Source organism: Stylophora pistillata, chromosome 6 (genome assembly GCF_964205215.1).
Source record: "Stylophora pistillata chromosome 6, jaStyPist1.2, whole genome shotgun sequence".
Classification (NCBI taxonomy): Eukaryota; Metazoa; Cnidaria; class Anthozoa; order Scleractinia; family Pocilloporidae; genus Stylophora; species Stylophora pistillata.
Window position 1 is genome coordinate 13,069,932 of NC_142524.1, and position 21,232 is coordinate 13,091,163.

The following is a 21,232-nucleotide window of genomic DNA, read 5'->3' on the forward strand; positions in this document are numbered from 1 at the left end:
GTAAAATATCGTAAACATTTGCTTTACGATTTTTTACAATACGCGTAAAGAAAACGTTTATAGTCTCATTACGTGATCTTTATATTAAACCGTTTACATCGCGTAAAGACTTTCTTTACAAAAGTCTAAAGAAGCTCCTAAAGATAAGTAAAGAGGATCTTAACGCTTTCTTTACGACGTCTTTACGGAACCGTAAATTCAAAATTTCATGCTGTGCTGGCTATTAAGTGCTACCCTCTTTAAATAAAGGCTTTCATTCATTCATTCAAATAATGCTTGTCTAAACCTCGTGAAGCTGACGTGAGAGCCACAAAACCGATTTTGCCACCGTTTGCGAAAAATATAAATGCAGTTGAACTCAGAGTATTTTTTCTAGAAATATTTCATGCAGACCTATATTCTGGAAAAGTTTGGTGATTTTCGATTTTTTTATATCGCACACTTCCGGGCGTTATTTACGGACGGCAGCTCTTACGTACTTTATTACGATCACAGCTTACTTTATAACATCACGGTTGTTTTCAAAACATTTCTGAAATGTCGCATATATACGAAATAAAGTAATTATAACAGTTGCAGGTGTTTGTGAAGAGGAGCGCTGGTGTACTATAGACCTTATTCAGGATTGATTGACCAAGCGTGAGGTCAAGACGGCTGATATTGGCCGAGTTAGAGGTTAATATTAAAGGATTTGATATAAAGAAAAAATATTTACTTATTATACGAATCGACAATGACTCGTTTATTTCGAGAGCCGGGAAAGAAAGCTAACTGTGTTTGTAGTACAATAAGCCCAAGAGGATCGTTTGACGGGGTATTTAATTTTTCCTTTGTTCTGACTTTCTTCTGTCGCTTTTTGCGACTTCTTCGCCGACACTGTCAAAAAGTTACGAGCTTCTTAAGTTCGCTCCACGCACTTTTACCCTTCCTAAAAACTCTAATACATCATAATAAATGTACGAAAATGACTGTTGAATGTGCAATATTGAAAACAAAGAAGATTCCTTATTAATTATTGAAAATTAACATCATCCTCCCTAACCTCACAAACTCAAACAATTTTTTGCTTTTCAGTAGGTGATCGGTTTTTATATAATCATACTCGTCGTGAAACGTTGTTGGCAATCATTCTCAACTGGTGCTTCTCATTTTCGCTGGTTTATCTTCTTTTTATTTCTTGGGCATCCTTCACGCCTCAATTAACTTCCTCATCGAGGGCGTGGGTAATTTCTAATACGGATTAAAATATGTTCATTTTCGCTTTGTTTGAGTAAAGTGATAAATTATTCAACTTCGATACACCGCCACTCCGGTGATATAAGCCGATCGTTCAATCTCCATCTGACATTATTTGTTAAAAAGCGCCGACATCGCGGTCTCATTTATTCAAAATTATCATTTATTCAAATAATTCATTCCAAGTCATGTTTATAAAACAGTTGAGAGGTATCTGTGTATCATCTTTTTAGGTTAATTTACGGCAATAAACTTTGGGTACATGTATTCCGATAACTAGAGATTTGCTTTTCTTGGTCTCTACAACTGGAAAAAAGAAATTTGAATACTAAAATTGAAAGAAATAAAAAATGTTTACCTTTAATACCTTAGCTGCAATGAAAATTCAATTTACGGTCTCTACAAATTTCTTGAAATTCTCTATTCTTTTTTTCTTTCCTTTTCGGGCAATAATGCTGTTTAATTGCGGCATTCAAAACGCACACCGCCAGTCATGCAAAAACGAACACACGACTAAAAAGAAACCTATTTGGAATACAATCAGTGGTGGCGGCTACAGAGGTAAGATGGGAAGCAATTTCAAAATTGGTCTTTTCAATGTTTTCGAGCTTATAATGATCGTGGGCTACTTTATCAGAACTCACCTAAAAATAAAGAGATCGAGCCGGAGCGACCATCTTTCATAATTCATGTTGATTTTTCACCTGCTTCTTTCAAGGCAATTCAAATGTGCTCAACGCAATTCCTCTCTGAAAACGTACGAAACTGTGGTCAATTCTTTGCATTTTATTAAGAGACAACGAGTTTCGACACCCAGCTGTTCAGCGATCTCCTTTCTTTGTTTCTAGTCCCTACGGATTTTTGCTATGATATTAATTGTTTTGTCTGTGATCGTTACTCCAGAGAAAACTGTAAAATTGTTTTGTTTGTCGTCACTACTCAGGGATATTTAAAAGACGAAGTGCGACATATCTCCTCCTACGACTATTAAGAAAAGGTGAAACTTTTTATCTCAGCTTTTGAGTCACTTCTCTTGATAGGTAGAACAAACATTGGAAAGGTAATTTAACTGCGGCAAGCTAAATTCCTCTTTGCAAACGTATGAAGATACTATGGCCAACTTGTGAGACAACAAAATTTGAAATCAAACTACCAGTATATCTAATTTCTCAATGTAAGACAACTTTAATACAACAGGAGGATATTAACGACCTCCTTAGTTGCTCTGGCAAACACGACGATATGTTGTCATACAAAAAGATCAAGAATACGACAAATCGATTAATGAACGAAGCTCGAAGCCAATACTATCATGACTTCATTAATGATAACAGTTCAAACCAAAAAAAGCTCTTTGCAGCTGCGAATACTCTTTTGAATCAAAAGAAAAAGAACACTGTGCTACCACCTTGCGATGATAAGCTTGAATTAGCTGATAGGATGGGCTCGTACTTTGTTCAAAAAATCACTGATATTGGTACAAGACTCGACGTTATGGCTCAAGATCTTTCCACTGGCCTGCTTTTAAACTGTACATTGTCACCAACCCCCAAATTTAGTAAATTTACAGCACTTTCTGAACTCGAAGTACGGAAACTTATCGAAGGTAGCGCAAAGAAAAGCTGTTCTTTTGATCCGATGCCTACCTCACTGGTTTTTAGCTGCATTGATGTCCTGCTTCCCGTGATCACAAAAATGATAAATCTATCCCTCGTGGATGGTGTGTTTGCTGATGTCTGGAAATGTGCACTTGTTAAGCCGTTGCTCAAAAAAGCTGGTCTTGATCCACTTCTTAGTAACTACAGACCTGTTAGTAATTTGCCATACATATCGAAGCTCACCGAAAAGGCAGTGTATAATCAACTTCATTTACACATGATAGACAATTCTGTTTATCCAGAAATGCAATCATCTTACAGAAAAGGACATAGTACCGAAACAGCGCTTCTTCGGGTTGTTAACGATATCTTAATGAAGATGAATTCACAAGAGGTCACTCTTCTTGTCATGTTGGATCTTAGTGCCGCCTTCGACACTGTTAATCATGATATACTGATCAAACGTCTCCACGAAGAATTAGGTATTGCTGATTCTGCCCTGAGCTGGTTTGAGTCATATCTCCATAACAGGATGCAAAAAGTTGACATCGAGGGATCGATATCTAACCCATTCGATTTAGGCTGCGGTGTTCCTCAAGGGTCGTGTCTTGGACCGATTCTATTTATTATATATGCATCTAAGCTCTTTAAGATCATTGAACACGAGCTCCCTTGTGCTCATTGTTATGCTGATGACACCCAGTTATATCTGAGTTTTAAACCTAATACTACATCTCAAGACCAAGCCTTGCAAACAATGGAGAACTGTATTGGAAAGATCAGGAAGTGGATGATTCATGATAGACTGTTAATTAATGATAGCAAGACTGAACTGATTTTAATAGGCTCAAAACAACAATTATCTAAACTACAGCCAATCAGTATCTCCGTTGGCAACTCGGTAATTAATAATAGCTCCGAGGTAAAAAATCTAGGCTGTTGGTTGGATGCTAACCTAAGCATGTCTAAGCACATTACAAATATTTGCAAATCTGCATTCTTTTATCTTCATAACATTAGAAGCATTAAGAAATATTTACACGAAGACAGTCTCCATACTTTAGTTCATGCGTTTATAACGAATAGACTAGATTATTGTAACAGTCTTTTGTATGGTGCCTCAAAGGAACTGATAGCTAAAGTACAACGTGTACAGAATGCAGCCGCAAGACTGCTATTGAACGTTGGAAGGTACTCGCATATTACTCCTATTCTATATGAGTTACACTGGCTTCCAATCCAGGCTCGCATTAAATTTAAAATTCTTCTACTTACTTTTAAAGCGCTTCATAATTTACTTCCGTCATATATTAACAGCCTCATATCTATTAAATCAAAATCTTCTTATTGTCTTCGATCTAATGACGGTCTTTACTTAGAGCCCCCTAAGGGTAAGATGCTGAAGACATTTGGTGATCGATCTTTTCAGGAAGCAGCACCATACTTATGGAACAGACTTCCTCATGAAATTAGAATGATTAAGTGTTTGGATAAATTTAAAAAAGCTATTAAAACATTTCTGTTTAATGAAGCTTTTTGTAATCATTAACTTAGATATATTACATTAAAATAATTTATTCTTATGTATTTTTAGCTACCATTACTATTGTAAATTTTTATTTAGATATATAAGGTTTTTAATTTTTATTCAGTGTAAAGCACTATTGATCTGTACATGTAAATAGGGCTATACAACTAATTAAAATTTATTATTTATTTATTATTTATTTATTTAGTTTGCTTCTGGTCTGCAACGATTCTTATTGTAAGATTTTTAATAGTTTTGTTTGTGTCTAGAGATATTGAAAAGACATTGACCACTTTCATAACTGGCTGCCGGATTAATATTCTTTTGTTTAAATTTCAATTAGCCTTTCTGGCCTCGCTTGAATTTTGTACTGGAGAACGAGGCCAGAAAGGCTAATTTCAATTTAAACAAAAGCTAGAAATCTCCATCCCATAATCCTTTGCTCATTACCAAGACTTTTGAAAGACGTCTATGACTCGACACATCTCTTCACGCGGCAATTAAAAGGAGGTTGCAACTCACTATCTCAGCTATAGAGACACTGCTGTTCAAAAGCGGAATAAACATCGGAAAGTCAAAAGAGGAGAGAAAAGGTAAGCTGAGATAATTCCTTTTGGACAGCCATATCTATAAGTATGGATGTATTAGTAATTTAAATAAAAGCATTCTAAAGTTGGCGTGTCAGCGTTCTATGCAAGCCAAATAAATGGTAAAGAAAAATGTTCGTTTTCTCTAGGACTTCAACAACAAGGTTTCGTAACGTTTTTTTAGATCAAACTGTCATTTGATTATCAGCGTAAGGCTAGTGCAGTAAATAAATTGAAAACCGGACGGGTCTAATATTCAATATTCTCCGTCTGAGCAAACTGATAGATTAATTACAGGGTAAAAACTTTGTTTTACTAAAATGTAGGGGATGACTATGAACGTGCTCTCAGTTTTTCTCTATATTCTATTCACAATCTATTGGTTTCTCCAGTTTACTTCGGCGTCACATCTTTAGGTGAGTTTATCCGAAGATCCGTCCTAGAGATAGGTTTCCACGGGGGTTTGATGATTTGGAAGTTTTCAGGTCTAAAATAGAATATTGAAATATCTCACAATAATTAAGCATTTCAATTTTAAGATCTTACTAGGGACCGCCCTTGATAAATTTTTTGCCAAAAATTGGCTGTCTACTACAGCGGCTTAGATGTACAATTCACATTTATTAAGAAAGAAAAAAAAGCCAGTGTTTTTCATGCAGATATTAAAGTATTAACATACTTGTAAAATCTTACTGCGTGCGGCTACCGACCCTAATATCCTCTTCTAATTCGGAAGAAGTTTAAACATTTGCTTGCTGTGACTGAGACAAATGAAGATTTTCTAGAGCGTTGAATGGAGAGCATTTAGTCAGCTAAGCGTCGGGAGCCTCTCTACTCGCAGCTCTGAGCCATAAATTCATCAGAACTTTTTTCAGAACCTTTCAATCGGCCAGGAAATTGCTGATGACTATTATGCGCAAACATTCTCTTTGTTTAGAATTCATTCAGCAATAAACCACTCTGGAAGGTTTCTCGCTTTTTTTGTTTTGTTTTAATCCTTTTGTTTCGTAAAAAGGTGCGCTTTGTTTATCCAGTCTGCATCTTATATAACAGAGAAGCAATATCTCTGGCAACAAAATACTAGAACCTGGAATATCCTATTTTAGAATGTAGAATGTAACAAAAGTGTTTATATGAACCAAATTCTGGCATGATATTTGCGATGGAGACATCTTTGATTAAGATGAAAAGCTCTCTTGCCTATGTCGAATTATCACGGTAGGTACCGTATTCAGATTCAAATTGTAGCTTCTATTTAAGTCCAATTTAGTGTCATGGAGTCACTTTTAGCGGGTTGACTAATCAATTATTTTTATCAAAGATGTCCACTGACATAGGTCTTTACTAATTATCGTTTTTTTTCTTTCGGTTTCAGATCACTCCACACGGTCTCCCGATGGGCATCGTCCTCTATCTGCATGTGGCGCTGTTTGCATCACACCTGACTCTCTTCACTATGGCAAAGATAGATGTAAATCGGCAATATTTTAACTTTGTCATCGATGATGATATCGTTAAAAACCACATTCTTGAGGGTCACGTGTTTCAAAGATAGACAGTTTCTAGGCCCACCCAGTGTCACGTGAAGTGCAAAGATGACTGCCTGTGTGTATCCATGAACTATTTACCCCAGTCCAAAGAAAGTAATTGTGAGCTTAACGATGCTAACAAATACATGGAGCCAGCGGCAATGAAATGGAGAGATGAAGGAAATTATTATAATTTGGTGAGAAGCTACTCAGTGAAGGTGAGAAAAAAGCTGTTTATCTATACACATTTCGGTGCGTTGATTGCCGAGTAACAGCTAAGACATTTATATAATTTACCCGTTGACTTGTTCCTCCTTCACTCAATTTTTTCATAGGTGTGTGCGTTGACTAAATTCAGTAAGCCTTATGCTAATTAACAATTATTCGCCGAAGGCGACGTGAACATCGTCCAATAATCCCCGAGACGAAGTCGAGGGGATTATTCGACAATATCCACCGAACCTGAGGCATATAATTGTTTTAGTATAATTTCAGAGCTGAACAACATAGAAATTTCTAAAATCATAACATTTTAGTAACATTTGTTAACATTTTTATTTTAACATTTTATATAAACCGCGTGGAGCGGTTTATATAGCTTCATATAAGGAACCGCCCGACCGATCAGATTGCTGGAGACTCTTTGCTCAGCTCTGAAATTATACTAATGATAAATAATAATGATTACACCTATTTTATATAGCGCAAAATGCGTAAGTGTAAAATCAAATGCCCTTAACGAATAATGAAACTTGACGTTAATGATGAAAGCTAACTAAAATTGCTATAAAGTTACAAATAAATAAATACTAATAAAACCTAATGATTCTCTTAAGAGGGTAAAAAACGCTACATTCCTATAAGAAACAGACTTAAACCTTGACTGAAAAAAAGAGTTTAGAGGTTACGCTTCAAACTAGACATGGGGTAAAGATCAGTGCTGTTAAAAGCATTAAAAAAAAAACATAAACTGATGAAATATTAAATATTGCGTTAGGGTGGAGACAAATACATCCCGGAAAAGCACCGCTGCATCAACAGATGCTGCAACCCCAATCCTTGTCTCAACGGAGGAGTATGTCAGGAGATTTGTGTCACTCACAGCGTCCGGTTTTCCTGTGGCTGTCCTAATAAATATACTGGTCAACGATGTGAAAAGATTAAACCGAATAGTTGTAAGGACATCGCAAAATACGGTGCTTCGACTTCAGGAAAGTACGAGATCTTTGACTCAAACAATGAACCCTTTTCTGTCTACTGTGACTTGAAGTCTGAGCCAGGCTTTGTATGGACAATGATACAATCGTTTTCCTTGGCTGAAAGACAGACCTTCGTGTATAAAAGTTTCAGTAAAAACTTTGAGTTTGCTACTGAAAAGGGGAAAGGGAATTGGAACAGGTACCGACTATCCTTATTACAAATGGTTACCCCTGGGTTCAAGCCATTTACTGCACTTGTGACTTTTGATTAGTACCCTTAGGAAGATTGCGGATGACCACGATGAGGATTGGGACGAGTACACGGATGGTGCTCTTTTTGCAATTAACACCAACAGATCAAACACCACCAAGTTCAGCCCATTCTATTTAATGTATGGTAGGCATCCCTGTTTGCCTCTTGAAGTCCAAAAGTGTGTAAAGCACGTCGATAACGACCCCAGCGAAATTGAAAAACTGGCAAGGGAATTAAACTCAGAGGATGTCCTCCAGGAGCATGTGCAAAAAATGACAGCCACAAGAGATGTACTTTTCCCAAAAAAGCAGGGAAACATAGAAGCTGCACAAGAAAAGCAAAAGAAGCAGTTCTTAAAAAGAAAAGGAGGCCTCGACTGAACATTGAAGAAGGGTGATGCTGTTATACGCCGCAATAAGCTCCAAAAGACAAAAAAGGGGCACAAAATGGAAGACCAGTGGACTGGCCCATACACCATAGAAGAGGTTGACTTACAAAAGGGAACCTGCAGGTTACATGGAAAACGTGGCGAGAAACTAAGAAGGATAGTGAACATGAAAGACCTCAAAGCGTACAGGGTTCAATCCACAGCTCAGCAGACAGCACAACCACCATTGCAGCATCCTCACTGTTCTTCTCAGCATTCAGCGACAGCACCCCAACATCAAGAACAGGTGCCATCGCAGCAGCCAGTACCATCTATGCAGCCTGCAACACCATTGCAGCAGCCAAAACAATCCCAGCAGCTATCGCCAACCAAAACTGCCACAATACAGCAGTTAATGTCATCCCAACAAGCACCATCCAAGCAGCCTACACCACACCAACAGCCAGCACCACACCACCGGCCAACACCAATGCCACGGACAAAGGTTCCCCAACCAAAAGGACCACCCAATAAGCCAACACCAATGCCGCGGTCAAAGTGCTCCAAACTTCAAGCACCTTCCAAGCAGCCAAAAGAACATCACCAGCCAGCACCTTCCAGCCAGCCAACACAACCTAATCAACCTACACCTTCCAGCCAGCCAACATCACCTAATCAGCTAGCACCTTCCAGCCAGCCAACATCACCTAATCAGCTAGCACCTTCCAGCCAGCCAACATCACCCAATCAGCTAGCACCTTCCAAACAGCAGACATCACCTAATCAGCTAGCACCTTCCAAACAGCAGACATCACCTAATCAGCCAGCACCTTCCAAACAGCAAACATCACCTCATCAGCCAGCACCTTTAAACCAGCAAAAATCACCTAATCAGCTAGCACCTTCCAAACAGCAAACATCACCTCATCAGCAAGCACCTTTAAACCAGCAAAAATCACTTAATCAGCTAGCACCTTCCAAACAGCAAACATCACCTCATCAGCCAGCACCTTGAAACCAGCAAAAATCACCTAATCAGCTAGGTGTAAAGTTGATTAAGGCGAATAAGTGCTTGTTTATATTAAGATCCTTACGTAAGGAAGGTTATTCTCAGGCGGAGTTAGATCACTTATTTTCAAGTATTGTGCTTCCTAGCATCAGTTATGGGTTGTCGGTATATGGTGCTTCTGAGGCGGAGCTGACAGCAATGCAGTGTTTTCTGGATAGATGTCACAAACATAAATATACATCTAAATCATTTTCTATTAAACACCTTCTGGAAAAGCAGGATAGAAAAGTATTTTGTAAGGTATCTGGCATAGACTGACACACTCTAAGGGGATTATTACCCGAGAGGAAAGTATCGACTTACAATTTAAGGTATCGAACAAGTCAGTATCCGAAAGTTAATACAGATAGATTCAAGAACTCTTTCATTAATCGCTTAATTTTTAAATACAATTTAGCTGTGTGAGTTTATATTTTAGATATATTTAGATATTTTAAACATACTTTTTACTCAAATATTGTAACATAAGATATGTATTTTTTATCTTGTGGAAATAAAGACTACTACTACTACTAAACAGCAAACATCACCTCATCAGCAAGCACCTTTAAACCAGCAAAAATCACTTAATCAGCTAGCACCTTCCAAACAGCAAACATCACCTCATCAGCCAGCACCTTTAAACCAGCAAAAATCACCTTATCAGCTACACCTTCCAGCCAGCCAACATCACTTAATCAGCCAGCACCTTCCAAACAGCAAACATCACTGAATCAGCCAGCACCTACCAAACAACAAACATCACTTAATCAGCAAGCACCTTCCAAACAGCAAACATCACTTAATCAGCAAGCACCTTCCAGGCAGCCAAAACCACCTGATCAGCCAGGGGCTCAGCAGCCGGCAAAATACCAGCCCTTTGAACCAAACAAAAAAATACAGAACATTTCAAAGAAGGACATTGCTTCCTGCTTTGACAAAGTAATCAAAGATCACCTTTCAGAAGTACTCAGTGGCACCAAGGAAAGCTGGCAACATGAAATTTTCCATGGAAGAATATTAACAGACAGGGATAAAGAGATGATCGAAAGAGTAGATCTCAAGTTCAATGTGCCATTTGGGGACTTTGAGGAAAATCAAACATATCACATGGTAACTCTAATAGCAAAGCACTTCCCAAAGGTCGGTCAAAAGTACTTAATGGAGGTACTTTTACCAGAGGCTCTAATTACCCTATGTTGTCAGCAATTACAAATTACACACAACCAGGCTGAGGATCTCCTAAAAAGTGGTGGAAAGCATGAGGCAGATGCATTCCTGCAAAAAATACAACAAAGAAGTAAAGGAAAGTTCTTGAAAAAGAAAAAGGCTTTGAAAAGAAAACTGCAAGGAGCCAAAGAAGCTGAAGACGAAGTTAAGTTCTTGAAACAGGCTAGGATGGACCAAGCATCTATTGCTAAAATGCAAAGGCCTACATTTAAACTGAATCAAGAAGATGTAGACATAATTGGCAAAAATGCAATGCTTACAGACCATCAAATTCAAATGGCCCAAGAACTGTTGCATCGCCAATTTCCTTATATCGAGGGGCTGCTGTCTCCAACAATTGGGAAGGCAGAACAGTTTCCAGTGATGCGGAACAGCTTCATTCAAGTGCTACACACTGGTGGTAATCACTGGGTTTGTGTCAGTAATATTGGATGCAGCCACAACAACCAAGTGAAACTCTATGACAGTCTTTATAGTGGAATTGCGCCATTCACCAGAGAGCAGATTGGTGCCCTTCTTTTCAACCAAGACAGCAATGTTATTGAAATTTGTGTCCCTCCTGTTGACCAGCAAACAAATGGGACAGACTGTGGAGTTTTTGTGATTATGTTTGCCACAGCACTCTGCCATAATATGGACCCCACATCACTTAAGTTCAACAGGCGGGCAATAAGGGCACATCTCTTAGATTCCCTTAAAAATGGATACATTGGTATATTCCCCTTTGAGGAAAAATCAAGCGTTGGTTATGAAGAGACTGTTGCCATGCTAGTGTACTGTGACTGCCGCCTCCCATACAATCCAACCAAAGACCAGATGGCAGAATGCACCAATTGCAAGAAGTGGTTCCATCAAGCTTGCCAAAAAATTCCTGACAAAGTTTTCAAGTATAAAAGGTTTCAATGGAAGTGCAATAACTGCCAAATTGCTTAGATACAGACATCTATTTTTTAAGGCAAATGGTTAATGAAAATATTAGGGACTGTCAATTTTTATGTGGTGGGGTGGTAGATAGTCACTATAATATGTGATGACTTTCCCTTTTCATCAAAATTTTTCCCTGCCCCCACCCCCTGTTACCATAATTGTGTGACACTTAAGAGTAGTTATTTGGGTTAAACCCCTTCCTCTCCAAACTGACCATTTTTATTTGGTTGGCTCCACTTTCAAACCAACTGTTCTGACATGACCCCTCTGAAAACTATTAAACCCCCTACCTCATAAAACTGAAAAAGTCTCACCACTCAACAAAATGTCAGGCCAAAACACTTCAATGTCAACTCGGGATAAAATACTAGCACAAGAAAAAGGAAAAGTAAATGATTTTGGCAATGGTAATTCAATGAAGCCATTGTGCTAAATCAATACCATGGAATAAATCATTAAAAAGTATCAGTTTCAAAAAGAAAAAAAAATCACCATTTGTTAGTCATTGTTAACAAGCCTATCCATAAATGCCTTTTTCCAGAGAGTAAGTCCCTTCTTGGAGTTTGTTGATATTTTTTTGCATTGTCTGATAGGTTTCACTTCTGTAACAAACCCAGTTTTACAGTTTGCCCACTGATTTACAGGTGGCTTGTTCACAAATTAATCAGCATTATTAGGCTTTGAAACAATGTTAACTTTTTTTGGAGTTTTACTGCTATTTTACAAGAATATGTGACATTTATCAAGTAGAACAAAAGTTTGTTCTGAAATATTTATTTTGGATAGTACATATACATTTGAGGAACACTGAAACATTGCAAGTAGATATCGCTTACCATGCAGTGGATATCACTTTACTAGTAGATTAATATTATCAGTTAACAATCATTTTCATAATCTATACAACCATGTTGACTTATCAATAAAATTACCGGATCTTTCGCATGTAGTTCAAATTAGTTGGCCTGTTGTTTTTATGAGCACTTATTAGACACAACAAAAACAGTGCAGAAAAATATCCAGGCTGTCCATACTGGCAAATACTGGAAAACCAAGACTTCGGTTACCATGATAAGGACTTGGTTGTCCAGGGCCCTACAGATTTCAAAACAAAAACAAACAAAAAAAAAACAATATCAACAACATAGAAGCCCCGTTTAAAAATGAATTCAAATGGTTTTGATGTATAGTGAGTGATTGATGTGAACTACGGAACGTGAACACGAAATAGTTTCCACACGCAGTAAAGTTCCAGACCTTTAATCCACAAAAACAACTTATTGCGCAAACACACTTTTAAGTTGTCGCAAACGACAGGACAAACGCTAGTTTCGAGCAGTGGCTCGAGCGAACTAATCGTTGCTACTTAAATTAAATGCTGGCGAGATGACTGAGATCCATGTAACTATTTTAAAGGTTTTGGAAATATAAAAACACCTCTTACCTTGTTATTCAGTTGCATTGTGATCTTCTTCCGTTTATATTTTGGATCGGAAACTTTAAAATATAAAACCACAAAATTTGTTCCTCGTAGCCACCATGTTTTCTTTGAACCTCTAAGAGGCCTGGGTGCAAAGCTTCAGTGTTTTGTGTATCCCTACCAGGGGTACACATATCACTGTGACACCCTGATTGCAAAGGTGGAGGTCTTGAGATAAAGAGCTGGAAGTTAGACACAAAAACTGAACTCATGGCTTTTTTTACAGTTTGTAGACACTCACTACACCTCTGTATTATGGCTAGGATGGTGCAAACAAGTGTGCCAACAATTTCTAGAGCTTTTATTGGATGGGCTATATTCTTATCAACAGTACTTGAATGTCTTGACCTCAAACCTTTACCTGGGTTTGTCCAAGCATACCTTCCACAGGAATTTTATGATGCGGTTATGTGGAAACAGAGGCTCTAGGAGATGCGACAGAAACTTGGATAACTCAGTCAGAGAATTATGATATAAATAATATCACCTTCACCTAATATAAAACCACACGACTGGGAAGACATCTGTTTGGATTTATCCTCATGGTGGTCTTCTCCATTGCAGTGACACTTACCCTGGAACAATATCTGATAATGACATCACTGAACAATGTGAAGTGCTGGACAAAGTGAACAAAGGAAAAATCATTCTAACTGACAAAGGATTTGACATTGCAGACCTGTGCCACCATAAGGGACTACTACATAGTCGCCCTCCCTTAAAGTTTGATTCCCAGTATGAACAAACTGACATGACCAAATTGTTTGACATTGCAACACTGAGGATAAACAACGAGAATTTCATTGGACAAATGAGAGACTGGACCATCTTGAATACCTGTTGGCCCATGAATCGAATTGACATGCTAGGTTACTGCTTTAAAATCTTTGCGCATGTTGTAAACACCTTGAAAAGTCCTGTTGGCCCAAAAGGGATTGTTCAGAAATCTGTATGTAATTAATACATAGAACTGAGATGATCTGACTTGAATGAAACATACTTGTATTTAGCAGTTAAATGTAAAGTAGTGTATCATTTTTAAGTCCATTAAACATGGCTTTTGTTTACAACAATGGCATTATTGATATTGCTACTGTTCTGGTCGACAATTTGATTCTAAAAATGGCCATGCTTTTGTAAAATGCAGTCTAGATGTTTAAATGATCAATTCAATCCCTGAACATTGTTATGTGTTACTCTCTGTGAAAAAGAACTTGTTTGACAGTTTTTGGCATTGCATTAATTCATGTTGGTGTTCATGCATTAATATTTGAGTCTGATCTTTTTGGTCAACTGTTTCCTTTACAAGTCTGACATCACCTAGATCTGTGACCTCACAGGTGCTCACATAATTCAGGTTTGAGTGCCATACATCATGTATGGCTTTCCAAGTTTTGAAACCTTGTTCTTAAAACTTTTTTGTCATAAAGTTCTTCAACATCTTTACAATAATCATGGTCACTGAACACAGTTCTCGCATAATAAGAATTGTTATAATGAAGTTGCATTGCAAGTCCAGAGTTGATTCCATACTTCCTTAAAGTTTTATAGAAATGCTGCTGCACTCTATGGCTATTAAGATCCTTCATTATCAGACCTGAGATATCTTCTACATCCCTTTTCAACCGTTAACTGCTGCAGTCAATTTTACCCGTTGTTTTCCTGTCCTGTCTGGATTTTAAAAGGTTTCCTACAAGAAGAAGCATTTCTATATGCTTTGAGAGGTATGTGGGGAGTGCGTGTTGCCATATTTGACTTTCTACCTTTTTTATGCCAGTTTTGCAAATTCTGGGTGCAAGTTAGGGAAAACAAACAAAAGGACATCGAAAGGACATCGAGAACACCCACCTGACATGGAACACCTCTGGCTGGAAATTCAAGGAAAGAACAAGCACAGTAAACTTTTGCTGGGGAGTTTTTACCGGTCAGAAGCCATGCACAGACCTCCGGTATGGCTGGACAAGTTCGAAGATCTCATCGGTTGCATTACTGCGCAGTGGGATGGTCTTCTCCTTCTTACAGGCGATGTGAATTTCGATCTATTGGGCATACCGGACACCCCAACGCGGCAATATATTTCCCTACTTGACACCCTTAATGTCAAGCAAATCATTGACAAACCTACAAGAACAACAAGAACATCACGAACCTTACTGGATCACATTATTATCAATGATCCATCCAAAATAACATCTCATGGTGTGATACCGTGCAGTATTGTGAGTGACCACGATGGCACCTTCGCGTGTGTAAACATCCGCATAGCTCGTTATCAGCCAAGATATAAGTACATCAGAAACCTGAAGAACTTAAATGAGACAGCTTTCTTAGAGGACTTCTCCGCACTACCATTTTCGCTAATAACATCAACTGATGACCCTGACGATCAATTAGAGACTCTCAACACCTTGTTTAACGACTGCCTTGAAAGGCACGCACCCCTCAGAAGGTGCTGTGTGACACGTTCTCCTGCCCCGTGGATGAATAACGAAACAATACTTAACCTCCAGTCACAAAGAGACAAACTGAGGTGAGAAGCGCATCAGTCAAATTCAGAATCTTCTTGGTCTGCTTTCCGGGAGGTACGAAATAAAATAAAGAGCGCTATATGTAAAGCTCGTAAAGCTTTCATGGAAAAGGCTTTGCTGTCCAACAAATCTAAGGAAGTCTGGCGCATGGTTCACCGTGTACTCCACCCCTGTCGACAGCCATTAAGGTTCGACCCAGACAAGCTTAATCTTCATTTTGCTACGACCGCAAGGAGAACGCTTGATGTTGAATCGACCAACCAAGATGAACTTTTCCAGTTCATCCGCGGTCTTACGGATAAAGAGGGCGCCTTCCACCTGGAAAGTGTTACACAAAGAGAAGTCCTGCAAACCCTTAAACAACTGCGCAGTGACTATTCGACTGGACCCGACCAATTGCCTGCCCGGTTTGTAAAGCTGACTGCTGGATGCTTGGCCGGCCCACTCACAACTATCATCAATAACTGTATTTCAAAGTTGTACTTCCCGCATGCCTGGAAACTCGTGCGTATCAGCCCCATTCCAAAAGTTGACGCACCTGTCTCGGAAGATCACTTGCGTCCAGTGTCGATTCTTCCCGTACTTTCTAAGGTATTTGAGAAGCTTGTTGCTTCGCAAATGACTGATTTCTGCACTAGAGAATCTCTCCTTAGAGACATCATCTCGAGCTTTCATAAGGGGCATTCGACCTCTCCGGTACTCTTAGGTATAAGGGACGACCTAGTGAGTGCCATGAAAAGGAAAGAGGTAACTCTTATGGTACTAGCAGACTTTTTTTCGAAAGCATTTGATACCGTTTGTTTTAAAACGGCGATAACCAAGTTGCATCACCTCGGTTTTTCAAAGTATGTCCTCGAATGGCTGGCTAATTACCTATGCGGCAGGAGACATTACGTTCAAATTGATGATCGCAAATCGTCACCTGTGCTCTCCGAATTTGGAATCCCCCAAGGCTCAATCCTTGGACCGATGTTGTTCAATCTCTACGTCGCGGATCTTCAAGATATTCTTCCACCTACAGTCAAAAGTTTCCAATATGCCAACGATACAACATTATACACTAGCTGTTCTACACCGCAGATCACATCTCAAGCGGAAAGCATGAATGCAACCCTAGCAGGCCTCGGCGCCTGGTCAAATGACTCAAACTTGGCCCTAAATTCTAAGAAAACCAAGGCCATTCTTATCTCAACTCCACAGATGGCTCATGTTCACTCTCTCGGAAATCTGGAGTTGGGATTAGAAATCTTCGCTAAACCACTGGAACGTATAAATGTTACAAAACTCCTGGGAGTACACATTGACTCAAATCTTAAATGGGAATTTCATACCAATTTTATTCTTAAATCTTGTTATGCAACTCTGAGAACCTTAAGAAAAATAAGGAACTTTAATAATTTTAAACTACGGAAACATTTGGTAGAAACATTAATTCTGTCTAAAATAAGCTACTGTGACATTGTTTTTTATCCGCTACCAAAGTTTCTCTCAGCTAGACTACAAAGGCTCCAGTTCGCTATGGCTAGTTTCATCACTTGTAAATATGTAAACAGTATATCTACCATTTTGGATCTTGGCTGGCTACCTATCCTGGAGCTAAGGGACTACTCACTACTAAAGACTATTTTTAAAGCACTGTATTCTGATAACTGGCCCTCCCATTTAAATTTGCAAGTCGTTAAACCCGTTAGGCATCTCCGTTCCAGTGTTGCTCCAAGGCTTTATGTTCCATTTGTACAGGGCACCTTTCAGCATTCAGCAGCCATGATTTTTAATGAATTGCCAGCAAATATAAGGAACTGCACAGATTTTAAAGAATACTGCAGGCTCTGCAAGGCGTTCTTGAAGGCGCGCGCATTGTCTTCCTTGTAAAGATATAGAAACAACCACCACCACCAACCAATATATTCTGCATATTTACTTTGATGTATAGTTTCTGTTACAATTTAGTTAGTCATTATAAATTAGTTTTAATATTAAATTTTAGTATCGTAGGCCTTCACAGATGAAGAGCCACACCTTTTTATGTGGATATACTGTGAATAAACCGTTATTATTATTATTATTATTATTATTATTATTATTATTATTATTATTATTATTATTACTTTGTGCTTGGAGTAATGCTTTAAAAACAAAAAGAGGGCAACAGTGTGACAGCATATTCCACATTTACCTATTGGACACTCGCAGTATACTTTCACTGGATAATTATCTTTGAATGCCAGTACAGCCAGATGAGTGATCTCTCACCCGAAACTTTTGATGATCATGGCGTTTACAAAAGTAACTTCTCTATTCTTATGAACTTTAACTGTTTTTATCTTCCTCGAGTTAAAGATTCTCAGGGCTTTGCGATATTGTCCTTTGCGACCTTGTCTCTTGAATCCAGTGTATTGACTTATGATTGTCGCGTCTACTAGGGGAAAAAGCGATTGGTCTGTACTCCACACAGACGATGGTGGAGGTATTTCAGTTGGATCCATACTTGTTTGAAAAACAAATCTTTTTTACCTCTTTAAGTCTCTTTTCTAACAGATTGTTGTCACTGGCAAATGGAAGCAGCCGATCGAGAGGCTCCTTCTTCGTTCCGGCAGCCTTCAGTTTCATCTCTGTCAACACAGATTTTAAATCTCCTATGCTCCAGTCAGCTAAATTAGCATCCTTCAATTTCACTGCTACCCTATCTAGCCCCTTTGAATCTACTTTCTTGGAGGTATTCATGTCTGCAAACAAAGGTTTTCTCAGGATACGAAACTTGCCACTCTTATATGTTCAGAATAACTTTTAACTTTCCTGGCCTGCATTGGCAAAATTCGCCCCAGTCTCTCACGATATGAAAGTCGGCAATGGTTGGGATTTTTTCTTTTTCCTTCCTTTAGTGGTGCATGTGGTAGTTGACTGTGACAAGGTTGGATAAGTGTGGTCAATAACTTGTGGAGTTAAGGTTCAAGAAGTTGGTGGTGTTAATTGTGGCAGTGGTGGTGTTCTGTGCAGTGCTTGAGGAGGTATGGGTTGTGGTGGTGTTCCCTTTGGCAGTTCTAGATCTAACTCTGTGCTGGTTTCTGTAAGTGGTGTTGGTGGTGGTAAAATGGAGGCAGGGTATGCCGTTGAGTTTAAATCCTCTTGTTCCAGTGTTACAGGTGGAGACTGTGAGGCACTATGTGCCTTTGAGGAAGTGGCATTTCCTTTCCCACCTGATCTGCCCTTACAAAAGGTCCCTTTTGTTTGATTCCACTCATAAAATTTCCTATTTTTCTGTAAATACAAATGAACACACATTAAAATTCTTTTTCAATATACTGTAAAAATCAGCAGTTAAGCTGCACCCTGAAATGTTATGAAAATTACCCGTGTAAAGGTGCAGCTTCTCTGTCAGTGTTTATGGTGATACAGATACAGAGGCATTATTGCCATCATCTAAGAGGATATAAATTATCATATTACTCATCAGGATTTTTAATGAGGACCTGTGAACTACCTTAACTGTTAGCTTCTCAGACAGTTTTTGGCCTGCTAAAATTATTGAACCCTTAAAAGTTGTACTAATTTTTATGATCATTGAAATGGGGAACAGTGGCAGAATTGCTTCCTCAAGGATTATCAAGTCAGACATATGGGACATTTAGGATATTCACTAGTACTGGTAACATGTCATGTGCTTAGTCATTAAGAAGGTTGTAATATGATTTAATATTGCCAAGTTGGAGTAGAAGACAGGATCAAATTAAAAGGAGAGTCATTATTAATAATATTATTGTAGTTGGCTATGTTCTGTATATATACTCCTTTAACTGACATCCCTTAGTTGTTTTCTCTCAGTCTCAAAGGTGTGGTAGCTTATTAGAAGTCAACTGCATGATTAAGTGTATGGAACTGAAAAATGTAATGCAAAACCATACCTAGATAACTTCAAGAAACTTTTCTCCATTTGGCCCATCCAGTTTTATTTTCTTCTGCCCATTTAAGTGACAATAATTTGCCATCATTTTCAGTTTGACATATGTCTCTGCAACAAAAGAATTAAGGACTTTGGTTAAGATTACACGCGTAGCCCTAATTAAGTTTTCCTTTGCTCTAGCTCTAGGATGGGTTAAAAAAATTAACCCCATGCAAGCCATTTGCTAACTAACTGATGATTTCTTGCTGTAAGTGTAATTCAATCTTTTAATAGACCAGAAAAGAACTCTGAAAATAAGCAATAAGATGGGTGAGATCTTGCAACCATATTTTTATTCATAAAAGATGGGCCCTTGCCATCTAAAATGTAATCACCGTGCTGTCTGCAAGAATACACCTAGTAATTTAAGCTAATAATATTAATTGTGAGCTTAAATCCATAATACTGAGACTAATTATTATTATTTAATTAAACAACAGTGGAAAGAGCTGAGATAATCATCAAAATACCAGCTCTTGCCACTTTCTCATTGTCATACACGACAAGAACTTCTTCCCTGAGAAAATAAAATACATTATAACATTTTCTGGGTAACTACAATGTCTACCTTAAACTTACTACAATCTAAAATAATAATAAAAAAAATTCGAATACAGTTATTGATAGATAGCCTACCCCTGCTGAAATTCACAGCTTCCACTTTGTCCAACTTATGCTGAATTATCTCCACTGTGCTGATAGCCCCAGACTCTTCGTTATCAGTCATAGGCATTTGCCTGGTCTCACGTGCCATTCCATATTTCTTAAGCTAGGAAATTGCAAAAGTGCGTTGGTATATATTGCTAAACAAGACTTCAAGGTGTTATCACTATAAAAGAATTGGGAGCTTTCATTTATTTATCAATGTAGGCTCTGGATATGTTGCATCAGTGACAACAGACATAAAAACAAGTCAACATAACTCAAGATTTGTGAGGCAAGAGTAAGAAAGACCGAATAGTTAAACTAAAATGGTCAAAAAGGACAATGGCTTTAATTAAGCCAAAGTATTTAATTAAAATAAAATAGTCTTTTATAGTCGGTGTTTTTTCCTAATTTTATCTCAACTTTTCTGACCTTTTCCAGAATTTTGTGTTTTTGAGATGATTTCAACGATATGTCATCATCTCAGAAAACCGCGCTTTAATTTTGTTGGGAGTGCATTTTTTACCTGGAATACAATTGATTTTAATTTGTTAGATATTGCATTTCTTTCCCATGACAAAAGAAGAAAGTCCAGATCAATAGACCTCGCTTACGCTTGAATTGGGTGTTTTTTTTTCCCAATAAAAAATTGTTGACCATGTGATGAATTTTCCTTTATCCATCTAAAATTATTCATTCATAAACATGCAACTATTTAAAAATTTCAGAGCAAGAATTCTCAAGAGTTTCTTCACATGGTCTACAATGGGAAAACAAATCCCCCAAGCTAGAGGTTTATCATAATAAGTTAAAGATTAAGCTTACCTTTAAAATAAATTTCTCCATGACCTTGCAAGATATCTATGGTCATCTGAATGTTTAAAAACTCGCTAAAATCTAGTCGTACTCGCTAAAACCAAATTCATTGTCGCAATTAATGTCAATCACTCTCACTAAATTGAAATCGTTCTCACAAAGTTGAAATCGCTCTCGCTAAAGGCGGCGAAATACGAGATACAAAAACCCTCAACTTGGCGCGCAACATTGTTTCGTTGTAAGTTTTGGTCTATGTTTCTCGTTTTTCACCTTGCGTGATCAACTTGTCTCGCAACAAAAACATTTGTTGCGAGTTGAAGA

The 21,232-nt window shown here is 38.1% G+C and overlaps 1 protein-coding gene and 2 pseudogenes across 1 annotated transcript; 2 read left to right on the forward strand and 1 right to left on the reverse strand.

The window, feature by feature from the left end:
* The first annotated feature begins 1,688 nt into the window (after nucleotides 1-1,688).
* On the forward strand, nucleotides 1,689-12,111 carry LOC148728331 (uncharacterized; annotated as a pseudogene).
* A 4,160-nt stretch (nucleotides 12,112-16,271) lies between these two features.
* LOC148728332 (uncharacterized) lies at nucleotides 16,272-17,635 on the forward strand. Its single transcript, XM_088724589.1, has one exon. It carries the CDS (start codon nucleotides 16,480-16,482, stop codon nucleotides 17,380-17,382), a length of 903 nt encoding a protein of 300 aa, XP_088580715.1. The 5' UTR covers nucleotides 16,272-16,479; the 3' UTR covers nucleotides 17,383-17,635.
* Nucleotides 17,636-17,856: 221 nt separating this feature from the next.
* LOC111319032 (uncharacterized) lies at nucleotides 17,857-20,966 on the reverse strand (annotated as a pseudogene).
* Nucleotides 20,967-21,232: the final 266 nt, after the last annotated feature.